The sequence below is a fragment of the Babylonia areolata genome, chromosome 3 (assembly GCF_041734735.1).
Source record: "Babylonia areolata isolate BAREFJ2019XMU chromosome 3, ASM4173473v1, whole genome shotgun sequence".
Lineage (NCBI taxonomy): Eukaryota > Metazoa > Mollusca > Gastropoda > Neogastropoda > Buccinidae > Babylonia > Babylonia areolata.
In genome coordinates, this window is record NC_134878.1 from 53,388,838 (window position 1) to 53,409,270 (window position 20,433).

Genomic DNA, 20,433 nt, shown 5'->3' on the forward strand with positions numbered 1-20,433 from the left:
TGTTAAAACCACTGTGGCCAGTATGTATGTGGAAGACAGCCTACAAGCGTCAAAGCAAAGATAAGTGATTTTTCTGTGAAGTTGATTAATAATTTGTTATCGCGTTATTGTTTAATGTTTGAATTATTAGCAAATTAATGAGAGGGCTCAAAACTTGTCATCCCATTGCTGTTTAGTTGTTGAATTGTTAGTGAAGAACAGAGAGGGCCTACAGGCGGTGCAGCACCGGCTGGGAGCGCGCGCAGTTTGACCGTTGTAGTTATGTAACGTTTGGCGGACCCAACACGACAGGTGTGTGTGGGCAGTATTTGAAATTGTGTATGGGGCCGAAACTGCCAGGTGTTAAAACCACTGTGGCCAGTATGTATGTGGAAGACAGCCTACAAGCGTCAAAGCAAAGATAAGTGATTTTTCTGTAAAGTTGATTAATAATTTGTTATCGCGTTATTGTTTAATGTTTGAATTATTAGTAAATTATTGAGAGGGCTCAAAACTTGTCATCCCATTGCTGTTTAGTTGTTGAATTGTTAGTGAAGAACAGAGAGGGCCTACAGGCGGTGCAGCACCGGCTGGGAGCGCACGCAGTTTGACCGTTGTAGTTATGTAACGTTTGGTGGATCCAACACGACAGAGGTGTGTGTGGGCAGTATTTGAAATTGTGTATGGGGCCGAAACTGCCAGGTGTTAAAACCACTGTGGCCAGTATGTATGTGGAAGACAGCCTACAAGCGTCAAAGCAAAGATAAGTGATTTTTCTGTGAAGTTGATTAATAATTTGTTATCGCGTTATTGTTTAATGTTGGAATTATTAGCAAATTATTGAGAGGGCTCAAAACTTGTCATCCCATTGCTGTTTAGTTGTTGAATTGTTAGTGAAGAACAGAGAGGGCCTACAGGTGGTGCAGCACCGGCTGGGAGCGCGCGCAGTTTGACCGTTGTAGTTATGTAACGTTTGGCGGACCCAACACGATAGAGGTGTGTGTGGGCAGTATTTGAAATTGTGTATGGGGCCGAAACTGCCAGGTGTTAAAACCACTGTGGCCAGTATGTATGTGGAAGATAGCCTACAAGCGTCAAAGCAAAGATAAGTGATTTTTCTGTGAAGTTGATTAATAATTTGTTATCGCGTTATTGTTTAATGTTTGAATTATTAGTAAATTATTGAGAGGGCTCAAAACTTGTCATCCCATTGTTGTTTAGTTGTTGAATTGTTAGTGAAGAACAGAGAGGGCCTACAGGCGGTGCAGCACCGGCTGGGAGCGCGCAGTTTGACCGTTGTAGTTATGTAACGTTTGGCGGACCCAACACGACAGAGGTGTGTGTGGGCAGTATTTGAAATTGTGTATTGGGCCGAAACTGCCAGGTGTTAAAACCACTGTGGCTAGTATGTTTGTGGAAGACAGCCTACAAGCGTCAATGCAAAGATAAGTGATTTTTCTGTGAAGTTGATTAATAATTTGTTATCGCGTTATTGTTTAATGTTTGAATTATTAGTAAATTATTGAGAGGGCTCAAAACTTGTCATCCCATTGCTGTTTAGTTGTTGAATTGTTAGTGAAGAACAGAGAGGGCCTACAGGCGGTGCAGCACCGGCTGGGAGCGCGTGCAGTTTGACCGTTGTAGTTATGTAACGTTTGGCGGACCCAACTCGACAGAGGTGTGTGTGGGCAGTATTTGAAATTGTGTATGGGGCCGAAACTGCCAGGTGTTAAAACCACTGTGGCCAGTATGTATGTGGAAGACAGCCTACAAGCGTCAAAGCAAAGATAAGTGATTTTTCTGTGAAGTTGATTAATAATTTGTTATCGCGTTATTGTTTAATGTTTGAATTATTAGCAAATTATTGAGAGGGCTCAAAACTTGTCATCCCATTGCTGTTTAGTTGTTGAATTGTTAGTGAAGAACAGAGAGGGCCTACAGGCGGTGCAGCACCGGCTGGGAGCGCGCGCAGTTTGACCGTTGTAGTTATGTAATGTTTGGCGGACCCAACACGACAGAGGTGTGTGTGGGCAGTATTTGAAATTGTGTATGGGGCCGAAACTGCCAGGTGTTAAAACCACTGTGGCCAGTATGTATGTGGAAGACAGCCTACAAGCGTCAAAGCAAAGATAAGTGATTTTTCTGTGAAGTTGATTAATAATTTGTTATCGCGTTATTGTTTAATGTTTGAATTATTAGAAAATTATTGAGAGGGCTCAAAACATGTCATCCCATTGCTGTTTAGTTGTTGAATTGTTAGTGAAGAACAGAGAGGGCCTACAGGCGGTGCAGCACCGGCTGGGAGTGCGCGCAGTTTGACCGTTGTAGTTATGTAACGTTTGGCGGACCCAACACGACAGAGGTGTGTGTGGGCAGTATTTGAAATTGTGTATGGGGCCGAAACTGCCAGGTATTAAAACCACTGTGGCCAGTATGTATGTGGAAGACAGCCTACAAGCGTCAAAGCAAAGATAAGTGATTTTTCTGTGAAGTTGATTAATAATTTGTTATCGTGTTATTGTTTAATGTTGGAATTATTAGTAAATTATTGAGAGGGCTCAAAACTTGTCGTCCCATTCTTGTTTAGTTTTTGAATTGTTAGTGAATGACAGAGAGGGCCCAGAAGCGGTGCAGCACCGGCTGGGAGCGCGCGCAGTTTGAGAAGGACCTGTATTTTTCTGCAAAATAAAATCTGCTACTCAAAAACACCCAGATGCACCCTTCCACTGGCTAAGAGGAGACAACCTGACAAAATCCCCAATCCCACGGTTTTCATACAGTACCAATGGGATGAATGGCTGTTGGGTTAAACAGTCACTAACTGTATGCAGTCTGGCCTTAAGGTTACACCAGGCTGACGGACTCCACACAGATGGACATCCATTGCCCTTCCCTGATAAGAGGCTCTGTCAGGGCGACCGAATTTTTTCCCTCACCACATAGAACACCCTTCTATGGATACCAACAAAACCCTGTCTCGCGTGCACCTCGGGGATCAGCTGCATAGCATGAGACATAAATTCAGATCCCCAAAACCCCAAAACAGGCGTGGCAAAAGAGGTGGGAAAAGATTGTGCTTAGGTAGCAGAATGACAAAAGCAGAGCGGCTGTCAAAGAAATTCTTTAGAATCGGCAGTTGGAATTGTTCCAGCGCGAGAATGAGAATTTCAACAATTGAGAAACTGGCATATGATTTTGACATTTTATGTCTCCAAGAGACCAGGACAAATGCAGACAGACCAATACATTTTGAAAATTTCACAGTCTTTCAAAGGAATGAAGGAAGAGGAGTAGCAATCATACTGAACAAAAACCTAAAAAACTAAGTTTCCACCATAAATCTAGAGAAATGGTGTAGCAACTCATGTGAACTAGTGGGGGTGCGTCTCGAAAAACCGGACGGAATTCACAAAAGCATCGTGCTCATCAATGCCTATGTTCACCCAGGAACCTGCACAACAAAAGAGGATTGGGCCTTTTTAGAGGAAATAGAGAACGAACTTGGAGACTCAGTCATTATCTGTGGAGACCTCAATGCAAGATCGAAGCTATGGGACCAGCGGAACACCAACCCACAAGGACTCGCACTTGAAGGAATGATAGGGGAAATTCTTCTTAGCCCATTAACAACCACATCCCCAACTCGCCTTGGAACAAGACAAGGGGACAGTGACAGTGTGATTGACCTCGCTCTAGCTAACATCTCCAAAATTCAGAGCAGAAATGAATGCAGAGACGCTTCCACACCAAGGCAGTGACCACCTCCCGGTAGTGTTCAGTCTACAGAAACTGTCAGATAAACCATGCATGAAACCGCGTGATCCATTTCAGTATGAAAACAAAGAGACAACCATCATCGAAAAATTAAGACGCAGAAGAAAAAAAAGAACGGCACTGAACAGGATGCAAACTATTCAGCCCCCATGGTGGAATACCGACACAGAGAGAGCCTGGATAGAAAAACATGCGGCTGTCAAACTTTGGCAAAAAGAAAGAACAAAACCATCTCCGGACAAAGATATTGAAACAAAAATGAAAGAAAAAACTAAACAGTTTGAAATCATTGCTCAAGAGGCCAAAAATGACAAGTGGAAACAGTTTTGCGAGGCACTCAGTTATGACTCAACATTGACAGAGTTCTGGCAATTTTATCGTCGCATGGAAGGGAAAACGTGCACAACAACAACCCCAGACATGGTAGACACTGACGGAACCAAGCTTAAGACAAACGAAGAAAAAGGATCCGCCCTGCTCAAACGTTTCATACAACAGAGCGATCAAAGAAACTTAGATGAGAAAAAGAAATATGTTGAGGAGTTAAACCAAACCCTTATGCAGACTGGACCTGATGATGACTTGACAATAGATGATCTAAACGAAGCAATAGCTAAATGCAAGAAAGAATCAGCTCCTGGCCCAGACAAAGTTCGCTACTCGGACATCAAGGAACTATCGGAAGAAGACAGAAGCAACCTTTTCAATCTATATCAAAACAGTTTCCACAATGGACATGTGCCGGAGGACTGGACACACAGCTTCTTAAAACCCATACCAAAACCAGGAAAGGACCATCATCAGGTAAGCGGCTACCGGATTCTAACCATGCAAAACATTGCCGGAAAGCTCATGGAACGCATGATAGCCAGGAAACTTGCAAGGGATCTCGAACACAGGCACATTCTCCCTTCAAATCAAGGTGGTTACAGAACAGGCAAGTCCACATGGGAAAACGCAGCTGCTTTTGCATATGAGGTGTATGAAGGATTTCAAAGAAAAGAAGAAACACTAGCAGTAGCAATCGATCTTGAAGATGCCTACAATAAGGTCCAGTTTGCGCACCTCATGGAGCTGCTACTAAGGTATGGAGTAAGTTTGACACTGACAAGATGGATAGCAGCAGCGCTTCAGGAAAGAACCGTCGTCCTACGCCTCGGAGATTGGATGTCTGCACCTTCTAAACTATCCATGGGACTGCCACAAGGGTCTCCGCTTTCTCCTGTCCTCTACAATGTCTACACGAAGGGTCTTGCAGACTTAAACAACAATGGAATAGCTCGGGTGCTTACTCTTGCGGATGATGGCCTGGTCTTCAAAACTTCGAAAGATGCTCAGGAAAGAACTAAAGCCGTCCAGAAACAACTAAACAATATTGCTCAATGGTGCAAAGACACAGGATCTTCCATCAATCCAGCGAAAGCCCAAACGTTGCTGTGCACCCTCAACAACAGAACCGCGAGCAAATCACCACCTTCTGTGTCACTCGATGGGATTCAGATCGAGAAAACTGAATGCCTACGCTACCTAGGAATACACTTCGACAGGATGCTGACCTTCAGAAAACATACGGAAAATACTGTTCTCAAATGCAAAAAGGGCCTTTCAGTCTTAAAAGCAATGGCAAGCAAAGGTATTGAACAACGCCACCTCTTCCTGCTATACCAATCACTCGTCCTCAGTGTGATCGACTACGGACTTGGGCTAACAACACCGTCTCAAAGCAACCTCCTAAAATTAGAAAGAGTCCAAAATGAAGCTATGAGGCTGATCCTTGGAACAACAAAAGACACGCCCACAGAAACCATGCGATACCTGCTTGACCTTCCTTCAGTGCAGGCCAGAAACAAGTTAGAACAGGTCAAGACCTACTTCAAAGCATTAGAAAACCCTCAAAACCCACTGCATGACGCAGTCAAAGAACCAAAAGGCAGCCGCCTAGGACGAGGAAGATCATGGATGGGGCAAGCAGAAGACACAATCCAGCTAGTATGCCGACTACAAGACCTGAAAGAAACAAAAGAATGGGAGAAAACCACCGAAAACCTCAACCATCTATTCAACACAGCCATTTCACCCACTCTAGGAAGACATTGTCGGGAATGGCCAGAGGGCAAAACTGATGCGGAAGTGAAACTACTCATAAAAGAAAACAGTAAAGAAGAGGACATCATCATATACACAGATGGCTCAGTCACCAAAGACCAATCCGGTTGGGGATTCACTGCGAAACAAAATGGAAAAACAGTTAGGGAAGAGAATGCTGCCTACAAAGTCACAACCTCCAGCCTAACGATGGAAGTTGAAGCTGTGACACATGCCCTCCAGTGGCTATCGTCCATCCATACGCCCGGAAACCAACATGCCATGATTCTAACCGACTCGATGAACCTCATACAGAAAATTGAAAACGGAATGGGAAGCCCAGAGTGGCATAAGGCAATGCGCAACTTTCAGATTAAAAAACTCACATGGTCATACTGCCCGGGACATGCAGGTGTTAAGGGAAATGAGCGAGCTGACAGACTTGCTGGTAACGCAACACCAACGAGCGGCCTACATCTAGGAAAATCGGAAATCCTCAGAAAAGTCAAAGAATATCAAAAAGAACAGGTACAAGGCCATCACACCATCGATCGCCTCAAAGAAATAAAAGCAGAGAGAGGGAGTGGCCGTAAGTCTAACATGAAAGGTAGAGCACGATGCTTTGCTAATCAAACAAATATCGGCATCATTTCCAAACCAACATTGCGCAAATTTCTTCAAAACGGAACAGAGTCTCTGTGGGCTTTTCCAAATACAATAGACTGAGCAACACACAAGACGCCACTTTCTTGGCATCAGAGATCTTTTCCCATCCCTCTTGCGGCCAATCAGCCTCTGTGCGTGTGTGTATGTGTGTGTTTCTGTGCATGTGTGGGTCTGTATTTTTGAGTGCGTTTGTGCATGCGCGAGAGTGTAAGTGTACACAAGTGTCAGTAGAGTTCTGTGCACGTGCGTGTGTGTGTGTGTGTGTGTGTGTGTGTGTGAGGGGGAGGTGGGGGTGCAGGGGGAGGTGGGGTAGAGGATGAGGTATGTGAGTGTATGCATGCCTACACTGTGGGAGCAACAGGATATTGGAACGTATATATATATATATATATATATATATATCTCTTTGTACATATGTGTGTGGAGATATGGGCATATGTGTGTGCGCTTGTACAAGTAAGTGTTCATCTGTGTGTGTGTGTGTGTGTGTGTGTGTGTATGTATGTGTGTGTGTGTGCCGTGGAAGCTGTGATACGTAGACTAGAAATGAGTGTGTGGAGGAGGGGGGTAGAGGAGGTGCAGGGTAACGTGTGTGATGTGTGTGTGTGTGTTGGAGCTCATGTACGTTTATATGTATTTGACTGTGCTTTCATATCTGTGAAACTGCATGTTCGGTGCATATCTGTTATGCATGTGTGGGTGTATATGTGAATGTGTGTCTTCATGTTTTACCCTTTTTTTTTCTTTTTTTTTTACATTATAGTTATTATTTATTATTTATTTATTTGTGTAAGCTTATCTATCATTTATTCACCTTTTTTTTTTCTTTTTTCTCAAGACCTGACTAAGCGCGTTGGGTTACGCTGCTGGTCAGGCATCTGCTTGGCAGATGTGGTGTAGCGTATATGGATTTGTCCGAACGCAGTGACGCCTCCTTGAGCTACTGAAACTGAAACTGAAAACTTTCTTCAATGGAAACTGTTGGTACTGATCGTAACACATGACTTCTTTCTTCAATGGAAACTGTTGGTACTGATCGTATTACATGACTTCTTTCATGAATTGAAACTGTTGGTTCTGATTGTGTCACATGACTTCTTTCTTCAGTGGAAACTGTTGGTACTGATTGTAAATACAGTGTTGATTAGTTGTTAACTATTCCTTTGTCTGTAAGTTGTTCTCCTTTGGAAATCAGGAGAAGTTAGTTTGACAGTGCTGAAGCTGAAGTGTTTTTTTGTTTGTGTGTGTGCATACATGTATTCTTGAATTTGTTCATTGGGAAGGGATAAAAAAAAAAAAAAAAAAAAAAAAAAGGAGACCAATACGTGATATATGTTTTATATAAATCATATAAATAAATACTTCGTGAATATGTGTATGTTCACGTGTGTGTGTGTGTGCATCACACACATATTACTGGGAAGAAAGGAACATGTGATTTGCTTACTCACACCATCCAATGTGTGTCCCATATCATTATCTGCCATTGCTGTCTTTCCTGTGTGCAGGCATCAACCCCAAGAACAGTGCCCGTAAAGACAGTCTGGGGACAGACTGGCTGTCAAAAAGCCCCGGTGATTTGGGAAAGCCCAAAAACACACAGCTGACCAGTCTAGGTAGGCTGCATTTGACAGTTACTTGTAGATAAACGTTTATTTATTTTGTGTGCTGTCAGTTAGAGAATTTGCACACAGACTGGTGAGTCCCATTCCAGTACTTTGTCGCATAATAGAGTTACACTTGATATTTTCTTCAGCAATCAGAGGTTTTCAACAAAGATATGAAAACAGAATTATACCAAATGGTAAAAGTAGAATGAAAATGGAAAACCTGCACAACAAAGTGACATACAGTTTTGTAGAGGATGAGAGAAGTAGTAGAGGATGACAGATTAGTTTTCTTCTCGTGCGGTTTCAATATTTTCTGAAGATTTGATATTTGTGGCACAAAAAAGATAGCAGTGTGCACTGCAAGGAAAAGCTGTAACTGAAACATGTTAAGTCATGAAACAGCTGGATAAAGAGAGAGAGAGGCCAGTTTTATTCAGAACTATGGTTAATGTATGCAAGTTCTTTTCTTGGCTCTTTCTGGAATATGTTGAAAAGGTCTGAAAAAAAATTTGCAATCGGACGTGATCTGTGCAAATTTACAATCAATTTTCATTTATCCAACAGTGTTATTTGAGTGACTGTTGGACACTTTTGTATGGGTTTTATTATTTTTCATATTTTTATTCTTGAAAAAAAAAGAAGGTTTTGATGGGGTAGAAGGACAGGGGCTGTATTTTGGGTGCTACTAGTGTGTGATGTGCATAACTCAACAAAATGTTTTGAACAACACACCAAATTATTAACAACCACTTGTCAAAAATACTCGTTGGCATTTACTAAGTGCCAGCTGGATTCTGAGTTTTACTGTGTCTTTCAGATGCATGCAGTGATTTTGTGAAGTGATATTTCTTTCTGTGAAATCAAACATGTCTGATTATTCGTTCTCATACACTTTGTCATGTATATTTGTATCTCTCTGTGCTGCTTACTCACTCTTATTTATTCACTTACAAATGTATAAGCACAGATATGCAAATACACACAATCATACAAAATTATATTTGTCCAGAAAAAAACACATGTACATGCACTGACATACATGTACACACACAAACACAGACACAGACACACAGACACAGACACACACACACACACACACACACACACACACACACAGGTCTCACACACACACAGCTGTCACACACACACAACCCTCACACACACACAGACACAGATGCATGCACTCTCTCTCTCTCTCTCTCTCTCTCTCTCTCACACACACACACACACACACAAGTGGATGATGTCACCCATTGTTGCTAATATTTACCCCACATGACAGGCACAGGGGAACCCAAAAAGTCTCCATTAAATACTGGCAAAGGTATAGAAATTGGTTTGTTTTGATGCTTCAGAAAGGGACATGGTTGCACATCATTTGTGTATGTGCTATTTTTGAATTTGTTTGATGTGCTTAATATTGATAACCTTTGACATGATACCTTGCATGTGATTTGATAGACCAGTAATAATCAGCTGTTACCAGTGTAATACTTGTATGATACAGTATTTATGACAGAATGGACACAACCCAGAGCGTGTGGATCTTTCTTGTTTATTCTCTAGATCTTCCCAGACAAAGCCGCCCAACCATTGGCATGGTTTCGTATGACATAGTTTCGTACAATGTATAACATCCCCCTTCTTTCAACAGAAGATCCAATTTCAATAACATTGAAACAATCTACTCAAAATTAAATTGCTCTGTTCTTGAACACGGAAACTGTCATTAAACTAGCACATAACTTGTGCATGCAAGAAATAACGAAAACGAAAAGTAAAACAGTTACCTTGTTTCAGCACTGTGGTGTGTGTGTGTGTGTGTGTGTGTGTGTGTGTGTGTGAACAGTCTGTTAGTGTCACTCTTCCCTGTATCTCAGGGGCTTTCTCACTTCCCTGCCAGAGCGCGTGGTGTTCCGTGGGGGAGGGCTCTCTGCCGTGAGTATCTGAGTGTCCGGGGGAACAGGGGAGCTCTGGCTGCCTGCCGACATCGACTTGTCTGTAGCCGGTATCTCCTTTGGTCCAATGGTCTGCTGCTGTGTCGGTGCATCTCTTGACTCGGACGTGCCGGTACTTTCCTCTCCTCTGACGCGTTCGCGCAGGGCAATCCTGTTCCGGCGGAGTGTGCTGCCCGTGTACGTTCTGACGTTGTATGACCTAGGAGTGGAGGCTTTGTTCACCACCTGCCCTGGCTCCCATCTTTTGGTCTCCTGGTTCCAGATACGAATGCCCTGTCCTGGGTAGAGTGGGGGGAGGTCACTGGAGGCAGATTTGTCATAATTGGCTTTCATAGTCTGTCGCCTCTCGTCCAGTTGTAGCTTGTACTGTTGATACTCAGCGAGCGGCGCTACCCGCGAGGGTAGGAGAGTGGCTAGGGGACGACCGAAGAGCATTTCAGCAGGGGATGGGAGCTTGGAGTCCACAGGAGTGGCCCGGAGGTTGAGCATGGCGAGCTGGAAACCTTTTCCTTCCCTGTCACATTTCTTGATGGACTTCTTGACCGTCTGCACCTGGCGCTCTATGAAGCCGTTTGATTGGGGGTATCTTGGGGATGAGGTAATGTGCTCGATGCCGTACTTGTCCATGAGTGCTCTGAAAGGCTGGCCTTGGTACTGTGGCCCGTTGTCACTGACAATCTGGTCGGGCCGTCCGAACATGGCGATGACCTTCTCCACTTCATCCGCTATGGCTTGGCTGGACGTGGTTTTCATCTCGGTCACGATGGGGTATTTTGAGAAATAGTCTGCAATCAGGAGGAAGTTGCGGCCTTCAATTTCAAACAGGTCTGTTCCTAATTTTCTCCAAGGGCTGTTGGGAATGTCATGGGGAAGAAGGGGCTCACGCTGGTTTGCACTCGTGAATTCTTGGCAGGTTGTGCATGATCTGACTACTTGCTCAATGTCTCTGGAGATGTTTGGCCAGTACGCACATTCTTTGGCCAGGAGTCGCGTCTTCTCTAGGCCTTGGTGAGATTGATGGAGTTGTTTCAGTACATCCTGCTGGAGAACCTTGGGTATGATTACCTCCTGTCCTTTGAAGATGATCCCATCTTCTATTGCTAGCTCGTCTCTGAATGACCAGTATGGTCTGACATCTGTGGGGAGTGCTTTAATGTTGTCTGGCCACCCGTGAACTATGGTCTCCATCAGGCTGTTCAGCACAGGATCGGTCTTGGTGGTTTCACGTAGCTGGTATAGCTTCTTGGGTGTGAAGCTTATGAAGTCGTACTGACAGAAACCAATCTCGTCCTCGGAGAGGTCTAGGCCGTCCACACGGATGTCGAGATCAATGGATGCCTTGTCCGCCTGGGATGGGAGTCTTGACAGCGTGTCTGCGAGGGTCATGGATTTCCCGCTGCGGTATTCCACCTCATAGTCGTATCCCTGGATCTTTTGTAGCATGCGCTGGAGACGTGGTGGGGCTTTGAGCAGTGGCTTCTGTACTATCATCTCGAGCGGTTTGTGATCCGAGATCACCTTGAAAGGCCTCCCGTAGAGGTATGTATGGAACCGTGTGATTCCAAAGACCACCGCGAGCATCTCACGGTCGATGTTTGGGTAGTTGCTTTGTGTGGAGTCAAGTGACTTCGATGCGAAGGCAACCGGATACCCATCCTGAATGATGGCTGCACCCAGGCCCTTCATGGAACTGTCGACCTCCAGCACAGTCGGTTTCTTCGGGTCATAGAACTTGAGGCATGTGGTTGATGACACCAGTTTCTTGAGGTTGTTGAAGCAGTGGATGAGGTCTTCTGACATGATGAATGGCACGTCTTTTTTCAACAGCTCCCTCAGCGGCTGTGACTCCTTGCTGAAATTTGGGATGAACGTCGACAGATACGTCATCATGCCGAGGAATCTCTGTAAGTCTTCTTTGTTTTCAGGGATTGGCATGCTCTGAATGCCCTGGATTTTGGCCGGATCTGGGCGAATCCCGTCTTTGGAGTATATATTTCCAAAGAAGGAGATCTCTTCCTTGCGTATGTCGCACTTTTCTGAATTGAAAACGAGCCCACACTGTTTGGCTCTTTCCATCAAGCGCCTGAGGTTGTCGTCGTGCTCCTGCACATTCTTGCCATGCACGCACACATCGTCTGTGATGCCAGTCACGCCTGGAAGGTCTTCCAGGATCTCGTCCATTCTTGCTTGAAAAATGTCTTGCGATACACGCAGTCCAAAAGGGAGTCGTTTCCAACAATAACGACCAAAGGGCGTTCGGAACGTGGTCAACAGTTGGCTTGGTTCGTCGAGGTGAACTGACCAGTATCCTGCCTTGGCGTCCATCTTGCTGAATACTGACGATCCAGTGAATTTGGGATTGATCTCTTCTAGCGTAGGGATTTTGTGGGGACATCGCTTCAATGCTGCATTGAGCTTCTGGGGATCAATACAGATACGGAGAGAGCCATCTTTTTTCACTGAGTAGGCTAGGCTGGAGCACCAGTCTGTGTGCTCTTTGACCTTACGGATGACTCCCTGCTTAACCATTTTCTCCAGCTCTGCTTTTAGCTGTTCTTCAAGGTGCACTGAACATTTCCTTGGGGGATCGATGGAGGGTTCTGCTCCCGGTTTGGTGTATAGCTGGGCTGGGTTTTGGAAGTCCCCAAGAGTGTCAAACTGGCCTGGGTAAGCCTGCTTTAGGCTTTCAATTGATGAAACGTCTGTTGTGCTGATTTCGCTGCAGTTGATAGTCACCAACCTCAACTTCTCACAGGTAGGCAGACCGATGATGCATGGGCCTTCTACGTCTACCACGTAGAACTTGGCTTTAGTGAGCTTGCCCTTGTGACTGAGCTCAAGCTCGAGGCTACCATGGCAAGGAATCTTCTGCCCGTTGTATGCCGTCAGTCTTGTGTTCTTGACAGGTGTGATAATTTTGGATGGATCACGTTTTCCATACAGCTTCCTGTATGTCTGTAGAGTTAGAGTGTTACCAGATGCCCCAGTGTCAATTTTCAGCTTAATTGGTATCTTGCCCATCTTTCCTGGGGCTATGACATCCATCGTTGTGAAAGCTTCACTACGGACGCTGGAAATGTTGATTGTGTCATGCTGAATGTTGTCGTCATCACTTGTGTCTTCAGTCTCCGACGCCATGTCGTGAATTTTCTTTCTGCCTTTGGTTTTCTTTTTGCTATCACTGTTTTGTATGCGGGCCAGGTCTTCTCTCTTTCTCTGTCTGCATGCTCGTCGCCAATGTCCTTTCTTTCCACAATGGTGACAGGTGCTGTCGAACGCTGGGCATTTCCGTGGATCATGGGAAGTATTACAATTCCCACATGACCTGGTTTTCCGTACGTGCTTGTCGCTAAGCAGGTCAAGCTTGTGTTCCCCTGTGCTAGGGTTGAGTTGCTGAAGCTTGCTGCGTCCGGCAACTATGGCTTGGTATCGTCTGCCTTCAGCAAGAGCGTCGGCCAGCTTGTACCCTTTTGCCTTTCCCAGCAGGTCGCGTTGGAAGTCCTCAAGTGGAGTGGATGCTATAATCAGTTCTATCAGTCTCTCTTCCATCTCTGTTTGGTCAAACTCGCACTTCATGGCCAGAGTGCGCACTCGCAGGATGAAATCATCCAGAGTTTCATCCTCGCGTTGCCGACACTCCATCAGATGTAAGCGGTGGACTCTGAAGTTGATCTTGGGCTTGAGTTGGGATTCGAAGAACTCCCACAGCTTGTCTGGTTTGCGTTTGTCCTCCTCTGACAGGCCGGACACTTGCAGTCGTCTGGTGCCCTCGTCACCGATGCCGCGCAAGATCTTGAGCGCTTTTTTGTTATCGTTCTCGATCTCTTCGTCTTCACAGTATACGGAGATATTGCTTTTGAACAATTGTAAAGCTTCCTCGTGATTGTCAGTAGCCCAATTCATTTGAGGTATGCGTGCAGCAGCCATGATTGTGTAATGTGTATGGCTGCAAGAGAGATATTTACGTCTGTTTGATGTGTCACCAGTCTGTCTCGTGTCGTGTGGGTTACTCTTTGGCGATAAAAGACGTCATAGCAGCGCTGTTTTCCGTCATCGTTATGTCGCGTCGAGATATCGCAGCTATACAAACTGTTCTTGTTTTGTGCATTGACCTAAACAATGGCGATTTAGCGTCTTTTTCGTCTTCTTCAAAAGTTTATGTTTACTTGCGGTTAGAAGCGTTGAACTGCCAGTATCCCACCGCTGCCACCATGTAATACTTGTATGATACAGTATTTATGACAGAATGGACACAACCCAGAGCGTGTGGATCTTTCTTGTTTATTCTCTAGATCTTCCCAGACAAAGCCGCCCAACCATTGGCATGGTTTCGTATGACATAGTTTCGTACAATGTATAACAACCAGGAGCACCACACCCTTCATGGCAACTTATGGTTGTTGATACTTACATAGCAGCTATCTTTGGTCAGAGACCAAGCTCTTAGCACTTTGCAAATGCAAGGTGATTAGCACAGCAGGCTGCCCACTTGAGTGGTGGTGACTGACAGCTGCCTTTAGGCACTCATACATTTGCTATGTCATTCAGTCAGCTTTGAATCATGCACAAATACAGAAGTATATTACAGTGAATTTCTCTTTCTAACTTGAATGTTAGCTGGCCATTTTTTGGTCTCTTTCCTCAGACAAGTAAAACAAACTTTTGGTCACAATCTGGTATTCTGGAGCTTTTTTTTTGTTTATACTTTTCCTGCTGCCACTAGTACTTGGATTATGATCTTGAAAGCCAGGATGAATTCTGTTAGACTGATGCCTTTGAGAAGGCACAAATAACAAAATTGAGAGGGGGAAGGCGTGGAGAGGGGTGGTATAAGGAAGGAGTGGGAAGGGAAAAAAAAGGAATCTCTTGAATATAGTAGCTGTGTGAAGTACATGTCGTCTGTTATTTGAGATGATTAAGTTGTTCACTTTCCAACAACTTTTCTTGAAAATCTAGGCTTGTGCAGTAGTGAATGGTGCTCCTGTGACAGTTTTTATGATAGCACTGGGTCCCTTCATGATGAGCCAGTACATGAGCTGACGTCTTGAGGTGTGTGTGGCACGGTTTCACTTGTCTGTTTGATGCACACAGGTGGTGGGACTGGTGCTCGCAAGTTCAGTCATGGTGGTGGTTTTGATTTTGGTGTGTGAGATAACAGCACTTTCCTCCTCTGGTCTTTCTGCCTGTCTCTTGCTGTTGTTGTTTTTTCTTGTTCCCCGCTCCCCCCATCTAGGCCTCTTTGTGGTTGGTTGTATCAGACCATTCTTGTGTTTGACGATTTTCATGACACTTCCAGAGTTCAGGACCAAAGCATACCAAAACCAATCTTAAAAGCTTATCTGATGTGCAAGAAAAAACAGACACTTATCTCAGTTCTATTCTAAAGTGTTACTGACTTCAATGAAACTTAGCATGAAGTGCGGCTTCAAAAGTTTTCTGGATACAGGTCTTGTAGATGACCTTTACTAAAGGTCAAGTTTCTTGTCAGAAAAATCTGTAAGTGTTTGTGTCAGTTGGTCACAGTTGTGTGTAACAATTTTCAATAATCTTTTCTGAAACTCATTTTTTGTAGATTAAGTAATAAAGTGATGACCTTTTTGCAGCTTATACTTAGAAAAAAAGAAAAGAAAAAAGATTACAGATAATAAGGTTGGAGAGTAGTTGAGGTTTCCCTTGAAAAAAAATTGTCATGGTAAATACTTTATATGTTTTATAAAAAGGAATATTAGACATAACAAATGTCAGCTTCAGTTGTCCAGTATACTTGTTCCAGGAGATGTAACTTACCATCATATTTCACCAGACAAGATTTGGTTTACCTGGCCCTATGTCACTAAAATGTATCAATTAGAATTATAAAGGTATTATATCATTAATTAAATGTATAAAAATGATGGTAGAATTGAATGTCATTTAACTCAATTTTAAGGTCACGAGCCACTGCAGTTAGACTCCAGAATATACTGATGTGAATGTGGGTGGTGTTTGTGCAGATTTGCTGATTTAATGATTAACCCTTTCCCTACTGGAACTGTTTGTGATGTTTGCAAAATAATCACCAACCTCAAAACAAAAAAAAACAAACAAAACAAAACAAAAATTAAAATTACGCTTGGAAGTATGTAAAAGTATATATTATCTTGAAAGAAAATTAGTGGAGAATATGATTATCTGAACTTTAATACGGACAGGGTGAGTTAACTCCCGAGATATCCACGGTCGGAAATGAAAGGCGTAATTGTGTCTTCATTTGATGAATTGCACTGACAAGCTCACTAAGGTCTTTTTCTTTTAATGTATTTCTGGGCATTTTAAGTAATGTTACGAAAAATTTTCAACAGCTTGATAGAGCAAATGGTGTCTGGTTGAAAAGAATTTGTGAAAAAAGTGAAAATGGAAAAAAAATGAATGTTTCTGTTTAATTAACTCTCCAAAGATACAAATATTGCATAATGAAAACTTGCTAAGCATCAGCACTTACTGGCCTTTCAGTGGGCTTAAAAAAAAAGAGGGGTGGCAGGGGAGGGGTGGGTGTAGGATGCATAATGGGATTAGTAGATTACATAAAAAAATATCACCCAGAATGTTACTTGAATTCAGCAGTCTGAAGATAACATAAAGAATATACTGACATGATTGTTACTTGAATTATGCAGAGTATCTTATTTGTTGCTTTCAACAACATCAGATGACCATTAGTTTTAGATATAAGACTTGATGAAAAATAGTTCTTTATGAAAATATTCTGTAACTTAAATTATATATATATATATATATATATATATATATATATATATGAGTTAGCTAGAATGGAAACAATTGATTTAAGATTTTTCCAGTGAAATATGTTATTCCACTTTATGAAGACATTCTAGATTTTTTTCAGAAAATGATATGAGCAGAACAGAAAAAGAGTAATGCTTCTTTTCTGAGGTTTTTTTCGATAAAAAAAAAAAGACAAGAGAGAAAGAAAGAAAAGAATAGATTCTGTTTGAGATAGGATCAGGATGCAGGCATTGCTTGGTGGTGTGTTGCACGGGTGGCTGAAGGAGACGTGTGTAGCTATGTGTGGCACTGTGTGTGTGGTGCAGCAGGTGCTGGGTCCCCCAACACCCATAAGTACAGCCCTGTGGGCTCCAAGGCAGCTCCCACTGGCGGTGATGGTGCTTACGTCCCTTCTTTCCTCTCTAGTAACAAAGGTAACGAGGGTGAGAGCTGTGTGGTGAAATGTTCATTTCATGATTGTCAGGATGGTTGTTGTTGTTATGCACTTGCATTGCGTGTGTATTCGTGAACATACATAGGTTGTGTTGACACATTACACATGTGCTCAAACACTAGAAGAGTGTGACACCAAAATTAACATGACACAGCATCACTTGTAAATTCCGATTAATTTTCTGTTTGTTAAAGAGTTAGTTTTGACTGAAGCTGATTATGCAGCCTATGATTCTTCCATCCTATCTAACTGCACTGCAAAAAATCAGACTATGATAAAGCACAGTTATTTTTCAGAGGGAAGCTGGTGCAATATGAACTGTTTAGCGGATTGCGTGCGCACAAATTCCAGAGGTCACATATTCAGAGGAGTGATATGCATGATATTAATTGAAGAACATAAAAAAAATGATATGGTTTCAAATGGATTGTTCGTTGTCCTAATGTGAACCTGACAACATTGAAAGAGTGTGATGTGTTACGGTTTCTCTGAGTTTAAGAAGAAATCATGTGTGTTGTTATTAGGCTGACAGGAAAGCAAATGCAGCAATGTATATGTCAAGGTTGATAGAGTGTGGGAGTTTTGGTGTGCAACAGTGTGAACAGGGAATAACAGAAGTCAGTGATCAGCAGAACAATTGTCATAGCCAAAAGGGCAAGAGAGAATGGTATAAGTTTAAAATGTGAATGGCAGATATGTCTACACTAACGCAATCCTTCCAGAGATAATGTAGTTATGTTGTGTAGGTTCATGCGTTTGAAAGTGTGTGTCAGAGACAAGTTTGTTGAACAATAAGACAGTCAAGTTTGCAGTCTAGATATCAAGGTTAGTGCAGTTGGTCAGAAGGACAGGAAGAACATGACATTGTATGTTTACAAAAGATTTTTTTTTTAAAAGAAGAGTTGGTTTTGAATGGAGATTCCTGTTCGAAATTGTTTATATAGTAAATGATTGGGGAATGGAGGGGGGGGGGGGGGGGGTAAAAAAAAAGTACATTAGGTTACAAATGATGCAAGATAATGTGTTGGTATTTCATGTGCAGCAGGTGCAGGAGGCAACATGAACTGGAAGAGGGCCCAACCTATGCCCCTCAGCAACAGCCCGGGGGGGAATTTCGGAAAACCTCTAGGCCATGGACGCACAGACTGGGCCTCCAAGTGAGTTGTTTTGCCTGCTGTCTGTTGTTGATGAGATTGTTCTGGAGACGGATGGTGGCTCCTGTTGAGTTGTTCTGCCTTTTGTTTGTCAGTTGTGAGATTGTTTTGGAGACGGATGGTGGTTCCTGTTGAGTTGTTCTGCCTGTTGTTTGTCAGTTGTGAGATTGTTTAGGAGACAGATGGTGACTCCTGTTGAGTTGTTCTGCCCGTTGTTTGTCAGTTGTGAGATTTTTAGGAGACAGATGGTGGTTCCTGTTGAGTTGTTCTGCCTGTTGTTTGTCAGTTGTGAGATTGTTTAGGAGACAGATGGTGGTTCCTGTTGAGTTGTTCTGCCTGTTGTTTGTCAGTTGTGAGATTGTTTAGGAGACGGATGGTGGTTCCTGTTGAGTTGTTCTGCCTGTTGTTTGTCAGTTGTGAGATTGTTTTGGAGACGGATGGTGGTTCCTGTTGAGTTGTTCTGCCAGTTGTTTGTCAGTTGTGAGATTGTTTTGGAGACGGATGGTGGTTCCTGTTGAGTTGTTCTGCCAGTTGTTTGTCAGTTGTGAGATTGTTTAGGAGACGGATGGTGGTTCCTGTTGAGTTGTTCTGCCAGTTGTTTGTCAGTTGTGAGATTGTTTTGGAGACGGATGGTGGTTCCTGTTGAGTTGTTCTGCCAGTTGTTTGTCAGTTGTGAGATTGTTTGGAGACGGATGGTGGTTCCTGTTGAGTTGTTCTGCCTGTTGTTTGTTAGTTGTGAGATTGTTTAGGAGACGGATGGTGGTTCCTGTTGAGTTGTTCTGCCAGTTATTTGTTAATTGTGAGATTGTTTAGGAGACGGATGGTGGTTCCTGTTGAGTTGTTCTGCCAGTTGTTTGTCAATGATTGATTGTTTAGGAAATGGATGGTGCCTCCAAGTGAATTGTTCTGCCTGTTGTTTGTCAGCAATGAGATTGTTTAGGAGATGGATAGTGGCTCCTGTTGAGTTGTTCTGCCACATGTTTGTCAATAATGAGATTGTTCAGGAGACGGATGGATGGTGGCTTCAAATGAGTTGTTCTGCCTGTTGTTTGTTAGTGATGAGATTGTGTAGGTGGATGGATCCTGAAGGGAAGAAGTAGTGTTGCAGTGTGGAGAGGATCCTGAAGACCCCTGTATGTGACATTCTTTTCTGCACAGAGATATTCAGTGATTGTGTGGGGGGGTACGCTTTTGTGGGTGTGTTTGAGAGAGAGAGATTTTAGTTTTTTTGCTTTTGTTTTTCAAGATGACATTCTGTCCGTCTGTTTATCAGTCTCAGTCTGTCTGCCTTTTTTTTTCTTCAGGTGTCTGAGCCCTAAACTTCCTTTGATATTTTGATGTGTTTCCATTTTAGTTGTCATCGGCAGAAGTAATTCTGTTGTCAAACTCAATGAGGTAACTTGGGCCTTACTTTTGATTTGTCATTTTTGGTATATTTTTCCACTGACTTGGTTATGAAATAGTTCTTACTTATTTCTGTCATTGATGCAAAATTTCACTGACTTGGTTGGTTGTTTAAATTCATGCAGTGATACATATTCAAGAGTACAGCACTAAGGATATATGGCATGATGTCTATCACTTGTGGCTGTGAATTTACCCAGTGTTGAAAGTTTATATGTCAACCATACCACTTGCAGAACATTCTGTTTATAGTGTGACTTCTGGTGAACTAAAACTTTTTTTTTTAAAAAGAAAGAAAGAAAAATGTCCAAACAAGAATCAAATCTTTAGATAATGAGCAAATGCTGTGGTTAACATTTGTTTCAATTTGCATCCTTTTGTTTGTTTATCTGTGCATGACTTTTCTGTGTTTGTTGCTTTCCTTTATTTAAAGAAAAATATGGTCTTCAAATTTTTTTTTATAACTTGTGAGTTTGATGTTCAAGTGTTTTGATTGTGAGCTAATATATTTCTGATGTATTTATTTGTAGTGTTATATGTTTCTTGCATTCTACTAAAAGCGTGTTACTTAAGGGCAGATACAT

General features: G+C 42.9%; 1 protein-coding gene across 3 annotated transcripts in view; it reads left to right on the top strand.

Moving 5' to 3' along the window:
* The window catches only part of LOC143280100 (serine/threonine-protein kinase ICK-like), a 95,465-nt gene that overhangs the window by 67,056 nt on the left and 7,976 nt on the right, over window positions 1–20,433 (top strand). Inside the window, exons 10-13 of one of the 3 annotated variants that reach the window (XM_076584640.1) lie at window positions 8,013–8,120; window positions 15,164–15,214; window positions 17,164–17,271; window positions 18,334–18,448. In XM_076584640.1, coding sequence (XP_076440755.1) covers window positions 8,013–8,120; window positions 15,164–15,214; window positions 17,164–17,271; window positions 18,334–18,448 — 382 coding nt within the window. The remainder of the gene's footprint in view (window positions 1–8,012; window positions 8,121–15,163; window positions 15,215–17,163; window positions 17,272–18,333; window positions 18,449–20,433) is intronic. The other 2 variants (XM_076584642.1, XM_076584643.1) reach the window with 2 other exon arrangements.